Source organism: Octopus bimaculoides, chromosome 30, assembly GCF_046866305.1.
Source record: "Octopus bimaculoides isolate indiv1 chromosome 30, ASM4686630v1, whole genome shotgun sequence".
NCBI lineage: Eukaryota > Metazoa > Mollusca > Cephalopoda > Octopoda > Octopodidae > Octopus > Octopus bimaculoides.
The window spans coordinates 14,580,579-14,600,578 of NC_142957.1; the positions used below are offsets into that span (position 1 = coordinate 14,580,579).

At 38.8% G+C, this 20,000-nt stretch overlaps 1 protein-coding gene across 50 annotated transcripts in view; it reads left to right on the forward strand.

Annotated features, from left to right (window-relative positions):
- Positions 1–20,000, forward strand: part of LOC106870580 (protein polybromo-1) — a 137,725-nt gene that overhangs the window by 32,406 nt on the left and 85,319 nt on the right. For 31 of the 50 annotated variants that reach the window (XM_089346426.1, XM_089346432.1, XM_089346458.1 and 28 more), the window contains exons 7-10: positions 2,389–2,474; positions 5,861–6,073; positions 10,513–10,582; positions 17,741–17,839. The exons of the other annotated variants lie outside the window; for them this stretch is intronic. In XM_089346426.1, coding sequence (XP_089202552.1) covers positions 2,389–2,474; positions 5,861–6,073; positions 10,513–10,582; positions 17,741–17,839 — 468 coding nt within the window. The remainder of the gene's footprint in view (positions 1–2,388; positions 2,475–5,860; positions 6,074–10,512; positions 10,583–17,740; positions 17,840–20,000) is intronic. 50 annotated transcript variants of the gene reach the window in all.

The following is a 20,000-nucleotide window of genomic DNA, read 5'->3' on the forward strand; positions in this document are numbered from 1 at the left end:
CTATCGTAGTGGCATCTCCAGACCTCTTTCTTTGCATCCTCATTTAATGCAAGCGTACCATCATCCATGCGAACACATTTCTCTCCTACAACATCACTATTCTCTCTCCTACACTGTCTTGCAACACGAAATACCTCGAGTCTTTGGTCCTCACAGCACAGAACATTGGCAGATCTTTCCTTATCTGCTTATATATATATATATATATTATATATGTATGTATGTGTATATATATGTGAATGTATGTATGTATGCGTTTCAGCTACGTCTCTAGACGACTTTAGAATCTCCTCCAACGCTTCTGGATGGTCTCCTTGTTTAAGTTGATGAATGCTGCCATAATCCTTGCCTTCAGTTAGTTCATCTTTGGTGTTACAAGGAGTTTTGGTGGTCTCTCGCTCAACTGCACTCCACATAATAATCAAGGGGATTGCAGTCTGGGGTGTTAGGGGGGCGATGTGGTTGCGGAAATTGTCTGACAGCCATTACCGGGTTCTCCTGCTCGTGTGGCATGGTACAGAGTCCCGTTGTCAGACATGGGGCCCTCCAACAGCTACCCTATTGACCCAGGGCAACACCACCTCCTCTAAGCACTTGATGTAGGATTGCATGTTGAGTCTGATGCATTGTGGAAAGATTAATGGAGACATAATGTCGCAATCGCTAGTGATCACTTGAATCACCATGATGTTGACTCGGTGCATGTCCTCAGATTGACACCTAAACACTCTGAAATGTTCGTATTCGAACTTCCAGCGTGAATGCCAAGCAATACAGCATGTCGTTTCCAAATTTCCGGCAGAGTGAATTGCCTCATGGTGCTCTTTTTCTCACAGACGTTGCCCAACTAGCCCTACTATACTATGTAGTTGACAAAATCAAAAACAAACAATGCACATGTGCGACAATGAAGCTATAAAATGGTGATAATTTACCCATCGCACCGTGTATGTATTTGTGTGTGTGTATGTATATATATATATATATATATATATATATATATATGGAAGTGTGTGTGTATATATATATACATATATATATATGTGTGTATGTGCATGTGTGTATATATACATGTATATATTACTCACGCATTATCCGGCAGGTTTGAAATTTCGATGATACAATCCTATACTATTAGAATGACATTTTAGGATAAGTGTAAGAGGCCAGATCTTGTTGGTTTCAGCATAAAACACATAGAAGATATGGGTCGGATATGGCTGGTTTGAATATTAAAGGGTAAACCCATTAGCATTCAAATTCCTTTTATAAATGTAACCCTTATTTGTTCATTTTGTTTGGCGTTAATCCTGCATTATTTGGTAAATTTGAGTTTTCATCAATATGGTTGCTTACAGGGCAATTGTAGGGGTAGGTGTGAGAGCCTGGATCTGGCTAGTCTGAACATAAAACACACAGAATATTCGGGCAGGTTGTGGCTGGTTTAAGTGCTAATGGCGAACGGTTTCTGCCCAGAGGACAGTTTATGTATGTCTGTGTGTTCACGTGTGCCTTGGCGTGTCTGTCTTTGTCCCCACATCACTTATTATGTGTGTGTGTGTGTGTGCGTATGTTTGTATCCATGTGTGTGCCCCTGTGTCCATGCGTGTGAATGTGTGCCTGTGTTTGTGTCTGTACGTGTCACTTAACCACATATTCACAATGTAACCGTTTATGTTTCTTCACACAGTCTCCAATCATGCCACACACTGTCCAAAACACGCAATGGACAACCAACAGATTTTTTTTATTGTAAACACTTCATGAAATATTTCCAAATGACTTTTCTTCTTCTGGTTGCTTTCTCGAAACGCAAACCAATAACAAATAACGAACTATACTTTTTAATTAATTTCTGCATTTCTTCGCTTGTTTACCCCCCACCCCTTAGCTTTTTTTCTTTTATTTTTCCATTCTATTTAGTATTTATTTTATCGTCTTGGTTTGCTCTGTAACTAATTAGTTAAATATATATATACACATGTATGTGTGTGTGTATATATATATATATATATATATATATATATATATATATATATATATATATATATATACATACATACATGTGTATATATATATGTATATACATATGTATATGATATATATATATATATATATATATATATATATATATATATATATATATATATATATAGGTACGTATATGTGCGAACTATGGTTTTATGAAATATATTTTTATAATTCTTTATATGATAAACATTCATTTCCATCTCTTAATTGCAGTTTTGTATTTTCAAAAAATTTCAATTAATTGATTTTTCGGGAGACGAAGCCCCCCTCGTTTATTCGTGTCTTTGTTTTTTTTTTTTCTTTTTTTTTTTTTCTCCTCTTTTGTCCCCCCAACAAAATTTTCCGCTAACCTTCTAGGACGCCGTCACTTTGCGGAAACTCATCATGAACCGTAAACATGAATCCGATGCAAGGAAGGCAGTTAAGAGCAGTGCCCGGATCAGGTGAGTTGGATTTTATTGATTTATGGATCGCATGTGTGTGTGTGTGTGTATAATAATGAATGTCGAATCCGTTAGCATTTAAGCAGGCCATATCTAGCATGAATATTCTACTTGTTTTGTTAAAAGCGGCCAGATCTGGCCCTCCATACCTACCCTACAATGTCATTCTAAAAACAAACATAGGCACAGGTGTGGCTGTGTGGTAAGTAGCTTGCTTACCAACCACATGGTTCCTAGTTCAGTCCACTGTGTAGCACCTTGAGCAAGTGTCTTCTACTATGGCCTCGGGCTGACCAGAGGCTTGTGAGTGGATTTGGTAGACGGAAGCTGAAAGAAGTCCATCATTTGTGTGTTTGTATATATATGTGTGTGTGTGTGTGTGTGTATTTGTATGTTCATGTGTCCCCGCCCACCATCGCTTGACAACTGACGTTGTTGTGTTTACATCCCTGTAACTTAGCAGTTTGGCAAAAGGGGTTGATATAATAAGTACTAGTTTTACACAGACTAAGTCATGGGGTCGAATTGTTTGACTACAACTCCCTAAGATGGTGCTCCAACTGACTGAAACAACTATAAGCATAAAAACAAACAAAGAAAGAAAGAACCACATCACCGAAATCTCAGAACTCTGAGATTATGTGTGATTAACCCTTCCGCAATTAGATTATTCTGTCAGATGTAATCCTTATTTAACCATGTTGTTTTTTTTTTACTTAATCAAGGATTATCTGACAGCTTTGAGATTTCAATGAAGCGATCGTTTACTTTTGAAGTACATTGCTGACTAGGTGTGAAAGGCCAGATCTGGCCAGCTTAAATGCTAAACAGTCAACGAAATGATTAATCGGACAATTAGTTAAATAGTTTACCAATTCATGAATAACGAAGAAGGGAAATAGAACCAGTGTATATGTTTATTATTGGCATAACGACCCTCCCAAGATACAGCAAAAGATGCTTATTGTTTTTTAATAAATCATTATACAATTGGATAAGGCCGGTTTGAATTTTAAAGGGTTAATTAAAAACAATGTGAATAAATCCTTTATAGTATAGGCAGGCAGAAGGCCTGACATTTTGCAGTTAGGGGTCAGTCAACCTCGGTGGTATGTAAACTAAGCATGGTTGTGTGATGTGGAATGGTAAGAAACGTGCTTCCCAATCACATGGTTCTGGGTTCAGTCCCACTGCATGGGATTGAATACAGGGGTTGATACATTCAGTTAAAATTCCCCAAGGCTTTGCCCCAGCATGGCCTCAGTCTAATGACTGAAGAAAATAAAAAGATAACAGATACCTTTGTGTGTGTTACTGGCTATTAATAATTGACTATACGTGTATGTTTGTAGATATGTGGTTATATGTGTGTCTCTGTGTATATATGGTAATGTCTGTGTGTGTGTGTGTGTGAACAAGTGTCTGCCTAAAAGTATGTATTTGTAGTTTGTATGTTAAGGAATATTTAATTGTCTATTTCTACATGCTCGTTAGTAGAGTTTATGTGCTTGTATGTATGTGGGTTAACGAGTTTTTTTCTAGAAATGTGTGTGGTTCTAGAGTTTGTGTTATTGTGTGTGTGTGCATGTATAGCAAAATGTTTGTCTGTGTATGTGTGTGTGTGTTTGTGTGTATATGGATACCAATATGTGTGTGTGTGTGTGTGCATATGCAGCAAAATGTTTGTGTGTGTATGTATACCAATATGTGTATGTGTATGCATTATAGCAAAATGTCTAACGTTAAACGATGATGATGATGATGATGATTGTGTATGTGTGTGCGTCTATGTATACCAATATGTGTGTGTGCATATATAGCAAAATGTTTGTGTGTCTATGTGTGTGTTTGTGTATGCATGTATAACAATGTGTGTGTGTGTGTGTGCATGTATAGCGAATGTTTGTGTGTCTATGTGTGTTTGTGTATGTATGTATACCAATGTCTATGTGTTTACGTGTGTCTGCATGTATAGCAAAACGTTTGTGCATCTATGTGTGTGTGTGTGTTTGTGTATGTATGTTTACCAATGTGTGTGTGTATGTATAGCAGAATGTTTGTGCGTATGTATGTGTTTGTGTATGTATGTATGTATGTATGTATACCAATGTGAGTAGCAGATCCAGCCTTGTCAGATTCTGTGTCACGCTGAACCTCTCCAGAGCACTATGTTAAACATATGCACGTCTGTGGAGTGCTCAACCACTTGCATGTTAATTTCACAAGCAGGTTGTTCTGTCAATTGGGCCACCTGGAACCCTCACTATCGTAACCGATGGAATGCCAGTTGTCTGTGCCTCTCTACATTCTCTCTTTGTATGTTCCTAGCTGTTTCTGTGTCTCTATATCCACGTACACCCATCTATGTGTATATATACATATATATACACACAGTAATCCCTCACTATATTGTCGTTTACCTATTGTGGTTTATTATTGAAGCTTATGTCGATTCCCCTGTGGTGTTGTTTTGCATTTATAATAAAGTAAATATATACAAATTATAAAAATAATAATAAAATAAATATACAGTACAGTACTGTTTCTACTTTGCGGATTTTCACCTATTGTAGGGGGTTTCGGAACATAATACCTGTGATAATCAAGGGATTACTGTAATGTATTTATATGCAGTTAAGTGCGTCCAGTTATAGAGTGACTAATGGTTTCACATCCATAAGGTGCTTAACCCTATGGATAAATCATCAGACTCCAATGGTGGAGGACATAGATATATATATATGTGCTTATATATATATGTATATGTATGTGTTTTTATGTATATATATATATGTGTGTGTGTGTGTATTATTATGTATATATATATATGTTTTTATAAACATATATGTGTTTATATATATATATATATATATATATATATATATATACATAGGCGCAAGGTGACTGTGTGGTAAGAAGTTTACTTCCCAACTGCATGGTTCCGGGTTCAGCCCCAATGCATGGCATCTTGGGCAAATGTCTTCCACTATATCCACAGCCCAACCAAAGCTTTGTGAATGGATTTGGTAGACAGAAACTGAAAGAAGCCCATCATGTATATGTGTGTCTGTGAGGGTGTCTTTGTGTCTGTTTTGTGTGTGTATTTGTGTATGCATGTATACGAAAGTGTGCATTCTTGTATTCAAGTGTATTGTATTGTATGCATGTGTATGTGCCCCTGTGTTTGTGCATGGTCTGTGTGTGTACGTAGATACTAGAACTTGTATATCTCTATGTGTGTGTTTGTGTGTTGATTGGGCAGTTGCTTTAATCAGAGCCTTAATTTGTTGATTGATTGAACGCTTATTGATCTATTTCAATCTTTGTTTATTCGTTTGCTTATTTACCTCTTCTTCTCTTCCCACTCCTCACCGCCACCGCTGCAGGGAGTTACAGAACATCCAGAAACACTGCCTCAAAGACCAGTGTGAAACCGAAAGTGACCTGTCCAGTTGGCAGGGCAGCACTGGTTCCTATGACGAGGACTGCTTTGATTATGATGACCGAACTCTCTGGTCCTTATATTTCACTGTCAAAAACTACAAGAACGCACTCGGTCAAAACTTGGCTGAGCCATTTTACAAGCTACCCAGTCAAAGGTAAATGTTTGACATTATTATTATAATTTTTTTATTTTGACTTTTTATATTCAGATGTCAAGATATCAAAAATTCTCCAAGTGTAGTACAACGGTTTTGCTATGGAATAGTGAAATTATTTTTTTCATTTTCTGAAAAAGCAACGTTTTGGCCTTACAACACTTTTGCATAATAGCAGCGATATATAGTTCAAATTTATAGAAAAACAAAAGACAAAGACAGGCGTAAGAACAACAAGTGTTTTAGTTTGACGCTCAGGAAAAATGGAAAAGTCTCTTATGTTTCGAGCCTACGCTCCTTGACAGAAAGGAATAAGAAGAAATAGAGAGAAAATGAAAAAAACATGTAGAGTTTAGCAGCCCAGCATGGCAATTATATATATATATATAATTTCCTTCCACTCCCTTGATCACGGCTTCACGAAGGAGGGAAGTGGACGGGGGGATTTATACTCGAGGATTTAGGGTAACTTGATCAATAAAGCAATTGAGTTACCAGAATATTGCAATACTTTGGACTCAGCACAACAGAGAGAGAGAGAGGAATGGTTACAGAGGAGAGAAACATAAAAATGTATATTTTAAAAGATGAATTGATTGACCACCATTCAAGCGTGGTCGTTACCAGTGCCGGTGGCATGTAAAAAGCACCATTCAAACGTGGCTAATGTCGGTTCCACTTGACTGGCTCTCGTGCAGGTGGCACGTAAAAAGCACCCACTACACTCTCGGAGTGGTTGGCGTTAGGAAGGGCATCCAGCTTTAGAAACTCTGGAAAGCGGACGTTAAACGGCGATGATGATGATGATGATATATAAAAGAAAAAAAAAAGTGGAGCAAGAACGTAACAGGCGACTACAAAATATCTGGACAGTTAGATGATTCAGAAAAGGACAGGAAAAAACAAGGACGGGTCATTCGGAGCTTCTTATCCTCAGTCAAGTTTCAGATCATCATTGCAGTTTCGGCCGGTTACACTCGAAGCTGCTCCAGTCTGGCTGGCACCCAGAAAATCTAAGCTAAGAGCACTAGACTCCTTGGAAGAAAGTAGTTAATAAATTGTATGGTATACACCTGGTAGTTTGCCAGTAGAACACATTCACCGGCTCAATGTTTGTTGGATATTTGATCAATGAGAGAGACCAAAGATGGAAGATACAAGAATCCTTATTGATCACCACGATCGTTTCGACCCATCTAGCATCGATCCTTCAGTAATTTCAAGAGGTATCTCATTAAAATAAACTCCTAATTAATAAAGGAGATGGAGTTAAAAATGGGAGGGAAGTGAAAAACAATTTAATGTATGTCATCATCTTCACCATTTAACATCCATCTTCCATGCTGGCATGGGTTGGATAGTCTTACAGGAGTTGGTGAGCCAGAGAGCTTCATTAGGTTCTATTGTCTTCTTCGGCATGGTATTATGGCTGGATGCCCTTCCTAATGCCAACCATTTTGCAGAATGCACTGGGTGCTTTTTATGTGACATCAGCACCAGCGCTTTTTTACACGGCACCAACACTAGCAGGGTCTCCAAGTAACTTGTGAGACCTTGACCCCTCAAATGGAAGATGGATTTGTTCCAGGAGAGGTTAGAATATAATAGAGGGGCAAAAATGGGTGTCTTACTGTCGTAATCCAACGTCAACCTGTTAGAATGTCCACTCCAGTATAGCAGTATAGTTGGTTAGACAAGTAAGACATGACTATCTATGGCTGACTTCTCCAACTACTTGACTTCCTATGTCACAGTATTTGTAACAACTGGCACATACCACTCGTCACTATTATCATCTCGATCACACTTACTATAGAGACACTTGGCTATTCTCAGTCGGAATTAAAAGGCGAAGAAGGAGAGATAGTTAGATGGATTGATAAAAATACTGTACAAATTAATTGCAAAGTGGTATCATCATCATTATCATCACATGCATTTAATGTCCACTTTCGATGCTGGTATGGGTTAGATGGTTTGACAGGAGCTGGCTAAGCTGAAGACTGCACCACGCTTTGCTATCTGTTTTGGCGTGGTTTTTACAGCTGGATGCCCTTCCTAACACCAACCCCCCTGTAGAGTGAACTGAGTGCTTTCCATGTGGCACCAGTACAGGCAAGATCAGTTTTGCCATGGTGTTTACAGCTGGATGCCCTTCCAAACACCAACCACTTCACAGTGTGGACTGAGTGCTTTTTAAGTGGCACCTTGACATGGTTTTTACAGCTGGATGCCCTTCCAGATGCCAACCACTTCACAGTGTGGACTGGATGCTGTTTACAGGGCACCAGTAGTGGCAGGATCACCAAGTAACTTGCAAGGCAAATATCCTTTGAGAGGGGAGGGAGGCATTGGAGATGATCTTGTACCAGGTGAGGAAAGGTTGCTGACAGAGAAACAGAATCAGGTGTTTATGCAAATTGAAAATGGTAAGCAAATTTTTAATTGCATGTAATTAAAAAACAGTGTATAAATTAAAGAGGTTATGTTGTTAAATTCAAAAGGTATACGAGTGAAAAACTGAAGGGATGTCTGAATTTTAAAATAGTATTTTAATTTACCATAATATTCATTTAAAAGAAAGAAAAAAAAAACGATGTAAATTTATAATGTTATATTAGCCATTATGTTACCCTGTTTCTGTTGAAATACTCTGCATTTCTTGCAATTCATCATCATCATCATCATTGTTTAAGGTCCACTCCCATGGGCTAGACAGTTTGATTTGGAACTGGATAGACTCCAACCGTCTCTTGTGGCATGCTTTCTATGGCTGGATGTCCTTCCTAATGTCAACCACTTAACATTTAATGTATGTCATCATCTTCATCATTTAACATCCATCTTCCATGCTGGCATGGGTTGGATAGTCTGACAGGAGTTGGTGAACCAGAGAGCTTCATTAGGTTCTATTGTCTTCTTCGGCATGGTATTAAGGCTGGATGCCCTTCCTAATGCCAACCACTTAACAGAATGTGCCAGGTGCCTTTTACATGCCACTGTCACAGGTGCGTTTAAGCAGTGCGTACCCGGGTGCATTACTGTAGCACTGGCACAGGTACTTTTAAGTGGCACTGGCCCCTGTGTGTGTGGAAAACAGCGATTTTACTTAGCTTGACATGTCATACCAATTAATTGTTAAAATACTGACAGAAATTAGTAGTACCAGTAATTCAAAGGGGCCAGCTTAGTCACATTCTGTGTCCATGCTGAATCTCCCTGAGAACTACATTAAGGGTACACATGTCTGCAGTGTATTTCAACAGAAATATCCTAGTCGTAGTGCAGTCACATGGTTGTAAAGTAAGCTTCTTAGCCACACACCCATTCCTGTACCATCACTTGCAAGTGTGTATGATTCACTAAGTATGTAGTGATGGGCAGATATGGACACCCATTTCTTTCCCACCTATGTGGTTTTGGATTCAGTGCCACTGCATATCACCTTAGGCAAGTGTCTCCTACTGTAGCCCTGGACCAATCGAAACCTTGTAAGTGGATTAGGTAGATGGAAACTGAAAGAAGCCCATTGTGTGTGTGTGTGTACCTTTGTCTAGACATCACAAGGTGATGATTGTAAATAGGCATTGTTGTGCTACAAGCAAGGTTGTTTGATTGTAATCATCTGTGATAAACTTGTCCAAGTATAGGGAAATATTACCTTACCTGGAAGCAGGTGAAGGTTGGTGACAGGAAAGGCATCTGCCCATAGAAAAAAGGCTTCAAGAATTTCAGTCTGACATATGCTAACATGGAAAACTGGACGTTAAATGGTAATGATGAGCATGGCTCAGTGGTTAGAGCATCGAACTTACGACTGTGAGGTTGTAAGTTCGAATCCCAGACCGGGCTGCGTGTTGTGTTCTTGAGCAAGACACTTTATTTCACGTTGCTCCAGTTCCCTCAGCTGTAGAAATGAGTTGTGACGTCACAGGTGCCAAGCTGTATCGGCCCCTTTGCCTTTCCCGACTACATGTCAGATTTCTGTTTCAGATCCCTCTGCAGGGATCTGTTCTGCACTCCCACCTCCCTGTCTTAGAAATTCCTTTCATTCCTGGTGCTAAGCTGGCCTCGTTCTGCAACTATCATGCACACACATGATGGGCTTCTTACATTTTCCATCTACCTAATCCAGTCACAAAGTTTTTGGTAAGCTTGATGCTGTAGTAGAAGAGACATGCCCTAGGTGCCATACTGTGGAATCGAACTTGAATCCATGTGGTTGGGAAGCAGAGTTGTTTAACCACAAAGCCATATCTGATAGCAATAACATAAAGTTTGGAGGTTTGCGTTTTCAAGAGCTGTAGGTTTGTGTTTTATTTATAACAGAGCAATAGGTTTGGCCCCGTTTATGGCGTCAACTGCCATGTACCACCATTGATATCATGTGACCTGTCATCATTATTTATTTATCTACTCATTTTATTTATTCGTTTTAGACAATATCCGGATTACTATGAAGAGATTAAACAACCAATGGCCCTGTTTAATGTTCGCAAGAAGATAAAGGTAACTACTTTGATTCTCATCGTTCTACTTATCCATCTTCTTTCTACTCCATGTGTCTCTTGCCGCCTTGCCGTCTCTCTATTTGCTTTCTGTGTGTCTGTCTGTCTGTCTCCATTTTTTTTTTTTTACCACTATCCACTGTCTCTCTCTCTCTCTCTCTCTCTCTCTTGCATCATTCCGTTATCTCCTGAAAAATAATTTGCAGCCTGTGATATTTGTAAACCTAGCAAACACCTCCAGTGACTTTCGAATATTTTTGAGGAAGCTGCTTCATGCTTGCTTGATTTGCTAGAAATAGCAGCTAAATCTTTCACTGCCTCATTGTCTGTCACTCTCAAGTCATGCTTGAGTGTACAAAAATAATAGAAAAAAAAAAAGAGGAAAAAAAAATAAAAAGAGAGGCACATTGGATAATGTAGTCCTTGATACACTTTGCTTGTAAGAGAAAGAACAGATTGGCCATGCCTAGAATAACCTCCATCAGAAGTTTTGCTGGATAGAGCCTGACTTGGGGTTAAGCAATAAACAACGATGAAGAACACATTAGATAGTATAGTCCGAGATAAACTATGCCTGAATAAGAGATGTGGACTAAGTGGAACTAAACAGAGACACACATTAACCCTTTTGCACTCAGCTTTCTCTGTCACATTGAATGCTTATTTATTCACATCGTTTTGAATTTATCTTACGGTATTGTGTGATTGTATATTATGAGAAAAACATTGCAGGGTAGGCGTGAGAGGCCTGATCTGGTCAGTTTGAACATAAAACACGAAGAATATTGGGGCCTGATGTGGCTGGTGGTGAATGCCAAAGAGTTAAATAATGTAGTCCTAGATACACTATGCCTGACTAAAAGACAGGATGGTCACAGCTGGAGCACTTTTGATGATAGGTCTACTGGACTAGGACTGACCTAGGGTTAAACAACAGCAACAACAAGGAGGGACACACATTAGATTATGTAGTCCTAGATACACTATGCCTGACTAAAAGACAGGATGGTCACAGCTGGAGCACTTTTGATGATAGGTCTACTGGACTAGGACTGACCTAGGGTTAAACAACAGCAACAACAAGGAGGGACACACATTAGATTATGTAGTCCTAGATACACTATGTCTGATTAAAAGACAGGATGATCACAGCCGGAAACATTTTTGATGATAGGTCTACTGGACTAGGACTGACCTGGGGTTAAACAGCAGCAACAACAAGGAGGGACACATAAGATAATGTAGTCCTAGATATACTTATAGTTTATAGTTGAGCTTGTGGCAACAGAGACCTCCGGCATCTGTGGCCCCTGGACCACATTCCTGCTCATTGCTATCAGGGTGGAGATTGCTGTCTGCAAGTGTAAGCCCCATGAGTCAAAGTGGCTGTTCAGTGCAGCATCTCTCATGTCATCCTCTGGGGCAACGCCTTTACCATTTTGTGTACTGGGGCCACGAGGTGGCCTGACTTACAAGAAAATTGTATGTGGAACTCCTTAATGTAAAAGTTACTCCATATATATGTATTTCTATTAAAAACAAAAAAATAAAGGTTTGTTTTGATAAAGACAGGGTGGTAATTGTTGGAACACTTTTGATCATAAGTTTGTTGGATTAGGACTGACCTGGGGCTAAACAAGACCTTTTAGATTTATTTTATTGTGAAAATTCTCTTGTTGAAATCCTCCAAACACAAAGGGCCGTAAGCACTGAACTTCTCTCGCTGTCAAAATCATCATCATTTAGTGTCTGTTTTCCATGCTGGCATGGGTTAGATCAGTGTTTCCCAACATATTTTCTCCTAGGCCACAGTATAACTTTTCAGGAAAATGTATGCCCCACCAGTTGTTGGGGGGAAAAAAAGCAACTTTATTTTAAATATTTTATAGCAATTGTTTAATACAAAAAAAAATCTAGCGATAACTCTTTTTTGACTAAGAAAAAGAAAGTGAATCACTATAATGACAACTACAGTACCATGGCCCTCACAATTTTCCCAGGCTCCCCTGATAGGGCATATGCCCCATGTTGGGAATCATTTCTCTATACAAAGTGTAGAATCACTTTAAGGAGCATCTTGTGCCTGACATGGCACCATACCCCACCATAATTTTCCCAGGCCCCCTCTAGTTGGGCATATGTTTCATGCTGGGAATCTCTGGGTTAGACAGTTAGACTGGAGCTGTTATGCTGGAGAGCTGTACCAGGCTCCAGTCTGATTTTGGCTTTGGTTTCTATGACTGGATGTCCTTCCTAACGCCAGTTACTTTACAGAGTGTAGTGGGTGCCCTTTACGATATATTGTTATTAGATTTATCATTCTTGGTCACTATATACTAACTGAAGCTCTTGGCCATTATTGGAACAGTTAATGTTAAGAACAGAGTTTTGTCTTGTATAATGTTTCAGCCATGGTTAATTGATATGTAAGCAGTCGTCATTATCATCACCACCACCACCACCACTTAACATCCAATTCTCTCCAAGCTTTCCTGAGTCAGATAGAATGTGTTGAGGCAGAGTTTCAATGGCTGCATGCCCTTCTCGTTATCAACCCTCACTTGTTTCTAAGCAAGTTAGTATTTCCCCCATGGCTGGACACCTTTTTGCACAAGAGTATTGAGAACAAAAGAGGTTGCTTGTGTGACGGTGAGGCTCATTTATAGGCATCTCATGAATGTCTAGACAAAGGTACACTCACACGTGCACACACATGCGCGCATACATGATGGGCTTCTTTTAGTTTCTGTCTATCGAATCTACTCACAAAGCTTTGGTCAGCTCAGAGCTATGAGAGAAGACACTTGCCCAAGGTGCCACACAGTGGGACTAAACGTCAGAGAACTTGGGAAGCAGACTGGTTAACCACAGCCCACATTATTAATATCTTTTACTTGTTCCAGTCATTAAACTGTGGCCATGCTGGGGCACCACCTTGAAGAATTTTAGTGAAATGAATTGACCCCAGTATTTACAGACTTCTTTCAGTTTGCATCTACCATATGCACTAACGAGGCTTGGGTTGGACTAAGACTATATTAGAAGACACTTGTCCAAAGTGCCATGCAGTGGAACTGAACCTGGAACCATGTGGTTGGGAGGCAGGCTTCTTACCACACAGCTACATGTGTAGGATACATTTTTGTTTTTAATATACTAACGAGAAATTTGATGCTGACGTCATTATCTCCATTCACTTGAAGAGCATTGAGTGGTAAAAGTTTTCCCAAATGATGATGATGATGATGATGAAGACATTCCTTTTTGGGTTGGTTTTTGTTTAAGACGGTGAGATTTGGCTGGTATTTCTAACAGGTGTAGCAACCTGTATATCTTCCCTGTTGCCTCATACATTTGTTTGCCAAATAAGAGAGTAGGGTGTGATTTGAGAGGGATTTGGCTGCTATTTCTACCAGGTCTAGCCATCATGTAATGGTTTCCTTCATAGGCTTATGCATACATATATATGCATATATGCAGTAAGACAGTACAGTGTGATTTGAGGGAGATTTGGCTGCTATTTCTACCAGGTCTAGTTACCATTGAGAGGTCTCCCTCATTGGCTCATACATACATATATACATGCATAAGACTGGTTGTGATTTGAGGGAGATTTGGCTGCTATTTCTAGGTCTAGCTACCATGTAGAGGTCTCCCTCATTGGCTCTGACATACATAAGACAGTAGGGTGTGATTTGAGGGAGATTTGGCTGCTATTTCTAGGTCTAGCTACCATGTAGAGGTCTCCCTCATTGGCTCTGACATACATAAGACAGTAGGGTGTGATTTGAGGGTGGTTTGGCTGCTATTTCTACCAGGTCTAGTTACCATTGAGAGGTCTCCCTCATTGGCTCATACATACATATATACATGCATAAGACTGGTTGTGATTTGAGGGAGATTTGGCTGCTATTTCTAGGTCTAGCTACCATGTAGAGGTCTCCCTCATTGGCTCTGACATACATAAGACAGTAGGGTGTGATTTGAGGGAGGTTTGGCTGCTATTTCTAGCAGGTCTAGCGACCATGTAGAGGTCTCCCTCATTGGCTCATACATACATAAGACAGTAGGGTGTGATTTGAGGGAGGTTTGGCTGCTATTTCTAGCAGGTCTAGCTACCATTGAGAAGTCTCCCTCATTGGCTCATACATACATATATACATGCATAAGACTGGTTGTGATTTGAGGGAGATTTGGCTGCTATTTCTAGGTCTAGCTACCATGTAGAGGTCTCCCTCATTGGCTCTGACATACATAAGACAGTAGGGTGTGATTTGAGGGAGATTTGGCTGCTATTTCTAGGTCTAGCTACCATGTAGAGGTCTCCCTCATTGGCTCTGACATACATAAGACAGTAGGGTGTGATTTGAGGGTGGTTTGGCTGCTATTTCTACCAGGTCTAGTTACCATTGAGAAGTCTCCCTCATTGGCTCATACATACATATATACATGCATAAGACTGGTTGTGATTTGAGGGAGATTTGGCTGCTATTTCTAGGTCTAGCTACCATGTAGAGGTCTCCCTCATTGGCTCTGACATACATAAGACAGTAGGGTGTGATTTGAGGGAGGTTTGGCTGCTATTTCTAGCAGGTCTAGCGACCATGTAGAGGTCTCCCTCATTGGCTCATACATACATAAGACAGTAGGGTGTGATTTGAGGGAGGTTTGGCTGCTATTTCTACCAGGTCTAGTTACCATTGAGAAGTCTCCCTCATTGGCTCATACATACATATATACATGCATAAGACTGGTTGTGATTTGAGGGAGGTTTGGCTGCTATTTCTAGGTCTAGCTACCATGTAGAGGTCTCCCTCATTGGCTCTGACATACATAAGACAGTAGGGTGTGATTTGAGGGAGGTTTGGCTGCTATTTCTAGCAGGTCTAGTTACCATTGAGAAGTCTAGGCTTTTGGGGAGAAAAACTCTAGTCCCTGCCTCTGACATTCATTCCTGCTTTGTGATAGAACCATTGTAGGACTGTGCTTTTGACTTAAGCATTTTGCCCGGCGTGCTAACGTTTCTGCCAGCTCACCGCCTTGGCTTATAATATAATCTTTTCTACTCTAGGCATAAGGCCCGAAATTTTTTTTTGGGGGGGGGGGGGTCAGTCAATTACATCAACTCCAGTACGCAACTGGTGCTTAATTTTTTCGACCCCGAAAGGATGAGAGGCAAAGGTCGACCTCGGCGGAATTTGAACTCAGAACATCACAGCAGACGAAATACCGCTAAGCATTTCGCCCGGCGTGCTAACGTTTCTGCCAGCTCACCGCTTTGGCTTATAATATAATCTTTTCTACTCTAGGCATAAGGCCCGAAATTTTTGGCGGGGGTGAGGGTGGGGATGGGGGTCAGTTAATTACATCGACTCCAGTACGCAACTGGTGCTTAATTTTTCGACCCCGAAAGGATGAGAGGCAAAGGTCGACCTCGGCGGAATTTGAACTCAGAACATCACAGCAGACAAAATACCGCTAAGCATTTTGCCCGGCGTGCTAACGTTTCTGCCAGCTCACCGCCTTGGTACAGTGATTATTGAGTTACTTATGGGAAATAGTGACCAACTACACTTGTGTATCACAACTTAATAACACGGTCACTTCATAATTCAAGTTAATGAGAACAACGAAACCGTCATTAAAGTTCAAGCTTGTATTTTCGAAATTTAAGAATTCATTTTAGAATTTTAGGTTTTACTCTTCCATTCTCTCGTGAATGGCATGAAACTGCTGCAGTCTTTTGTTTCACCTGCATTTTCTCAAATGTATTTTGTGTCTTCTCATTCCTCCTCTCCCCTTTCTCCTCCTCTCTTTCTCTGCAAATATTCCCGCTTTTTAAGAAATTCTCTGCCTTGGCAAGTTTTGTCTGGAATTGAAGCATTTTGCAACATCCTGTTGTTATTTCTCTAAATGAATGTTTTAAATTGGTTGAACTTAATTTGAATACTTGATACTGTGTGTGTATGTGTGCGTGTATATATATATATAGGCGCAGGAGTGGCTGTGTGGTAAGTAGCTTGCTTACCAACCACATGGTTTGGATTCAGTCCCACTGCATGACACCTTGGGCAAGTGTCTTCTACTATAGCCTCAGGCCGACCAAAACCTTGTGAGTGGATTTCGTAGACGGAAACTGAAAGAAGCCCGTCATATATATGTGTATATATATATATATATATATATATATATATATATATATATATACATATATATATATATATGTGTGTGTGTGTTTGTGTTTGTGTCTGTGTTTGTCCCCCTAGCATTGCTTGACAACCGATGCTGGTGTGTTTATGTCCACGTCACTTAGCGGTTTGGCAAAAGAGACCGATAGAATAAGTACAAGGCTTACAAAGAATAAGTCTCGGAGTCGATTTGCTCAACTAAATGTGGTGCTCCAGCATGGCCGCAGTCAAATGACTGAAGCAAGTAAAAGAGTATATATGTGTGTGTGTATGTGTATATACATAATTATGTACATATACCTAGGCACAGACATCTATGAAAATGTGTATATATGTGTTACTTATAGCCATACATACGTGTGTGCATTGTATATATTGTTTGTATATCAATTAATGAATGACAAAAGAACAGAGGGGTTATGTAATCACCTTCATTAGCTTACAGCCGTTTCTGCTATAAGAAGCAGTGCACCGAGACTTCATTTTAACGGCTCTGAGGAAGCTGTAGGATGTTGCACAAGCAGTCATCTCTGCACAGGTGTGGCTGTGTGGTAGGAAGCTTGCCACATCTCGGCCACATGGCCTGGGTTCAGTCCCACTGTGTGACCCCCTTTGGGTAAGTGTCTTCTACTATAGCCTCAAGCTAAGTTAAAATGATGAAATAAGTGTTGTATGTGAGTGGAATGCATAATAGTTTAAAATATACCATAAAATATGCTATATTATTCTTTTGTGTTGCAGCCCAATGGCTGTGGCTAAGCTGAATGATATCTTTTGTGGCGCATAATAAAGCCCATTTTGCTTTAAAAATATCAACACAATACTTTACGTTTTTGCATTGAGTTCTAGTATGAATTTTTTTTCCTGACTTTTGATATCATTCATGAAACCTGATGCAATTGTATTATGCTAAGATGATGTTTAATTCCTACTCCTCCTCCTCTTCTTCTTTTTCTCTTCTCTTCCACCAGAAACTCAAGTACAGAAATCTGGATGATCTGGCAGCCGATATGAACTTAATCTTTGAGAATGCCAGACATTATAACACTGATGAGTCTTCTCTCTACAAGGTAAACGTAGACAGATTGATGTTTCTCGTATCATGTGTATACATACATATATATATTCATATATATCTGTGTGTGTATGTATATATGTGTGTGTATGTGCACGCATATAGGTGTATATAACTATGTGTGTATGTTATGGATGTATGTACATATGTGTGTGTATATATGTATATATATGTGTATGTGTGTATCTGTGCATATATATATATATATATATATATATATGTATAAATTTGTGTATTTTTGTGTGGATGTGTATATATACATGAGTGTATGCGTGTGTTGGTGGATAGGTATACCAAAGGACAAGCACGCATGGGTGTATATTTGCGAACGTACATATGTATGTCTTGTATGTTCTATGAGTAATATATTTTTCCTCAGTGATGCTTTTTAAATAAATACTTCTTCATTTTCTTTGAATTTACTGTGTGTAGAATAGGAGATTTTTGTGTAGAAGAGGAGAATTCTACATTCAGGAGAATTCAACTGTTGAGTTATGATAACTCACTTTGGTGATATTTTTTTTAAAACTTTTGCAATTTTTTAAAATCGAAACCTAAGTTGCCATGGTTTGCAAGATGTAGTTCATACCGGGGAATGCGTACACACATATTTCTGTGTGTGAAATCAGAAAATCAGGTTGTATGGGAGGTGAATACATATTTATTATTTCCATATGATTACAAGTGTTTCGTCATCTTCTCAAAGTAGCATTATTAATGTCAACACTTTACGTCGATATGCCTATTTATATAATATACATACTGTGTTTATACACACGCACACACACACGTACGTACATACATACATACACACAATACCAATATCTGTGGGCCATGTTGGCCTGGGTGGCCACATTGTACTTTTATGTTTTCACAAATTTTAAGGCACGGTTTGTGTCTAACCTATAACCTACATAATACTATGTGTATGTATATGTGTGTGTGTGTATGTATATGTGTGTGTGTATTATCATCATCATCATTATCATTTAGTATCCGTTGTCCATGTTTTCATGGGTTACTTAGTGTGACTGGGCTGGCTCGCTAGAAAGCTGTGCCAGGATATATATATATATATATATATATATATATATATATACATACATACATACATACATACATACATCATACATATATATATATATATATATATATATATATATATATATATATATATATACATACATACATACATACATACATACACCATACATATATATATATATATATATATATGGGAGAATTTACGAAAAAAGACAACAGACGATGACAGGTGGTGTAAACAACGAAAGGATGTATTAGTTTAATGCTCGGGAATAGAGAAAGTCTTTGACGTTTCGAGCTACGCTCTTCAACTGAAAAGAAGACAGAAAGAAATAAGGAGAGAAAAAATATAAACATAGTGGTCAGCGATCTATCATGGCGAATGCCGGACAGAAGGTTCACACAGGAGAGCTAAGAAAAAGGGGATATATGGATATATATACATATATATATATTTATGTATACACACACACACATAAATATTTGAAGAAAAGAAGGGTAAAGATATGGCTTGCTAAAAATCAAACCAACAGCTTCAAAAAACCACCAATCCTCTTTTTAGCAGTAATAATACTTCATATATATATATATATGGATATATATATACATATATTTATATATACACACACACACACACACATATATATGGATATATATATATATATATATATATATATATATATAGATAGATAGATAGATAAGACTTACTTGGAAGTCGATGCGTGGCGTTCAATCATATAATAATATATATACATATATAAAATTTAGAGGTAATACGTGACAATTGTAAGCACCTGTGTATGCCAGCTCGTGGTTGAGGTGAAAGCTCGTGTGTATACGAGGTATGGTACTATACAAAATACCGAAAGGATCTTCACCTCTTATATCACACCTTTCTTCCTCCTTTAACGCCGATGTGATATAATTTCCTGGGAGAGAAATACTTTTGCGGCTGAAGATAGCTTTGTATTGTAAATTATACACTGATATAAAGCTTGAAACACGTGTACCGCAGAGTCCTTTGTGTTTTTGTTGTTGTTTTTTGGATTTACAATTTATATATATATATATATATATATGTATATACACATATATATATTTATATATACGTA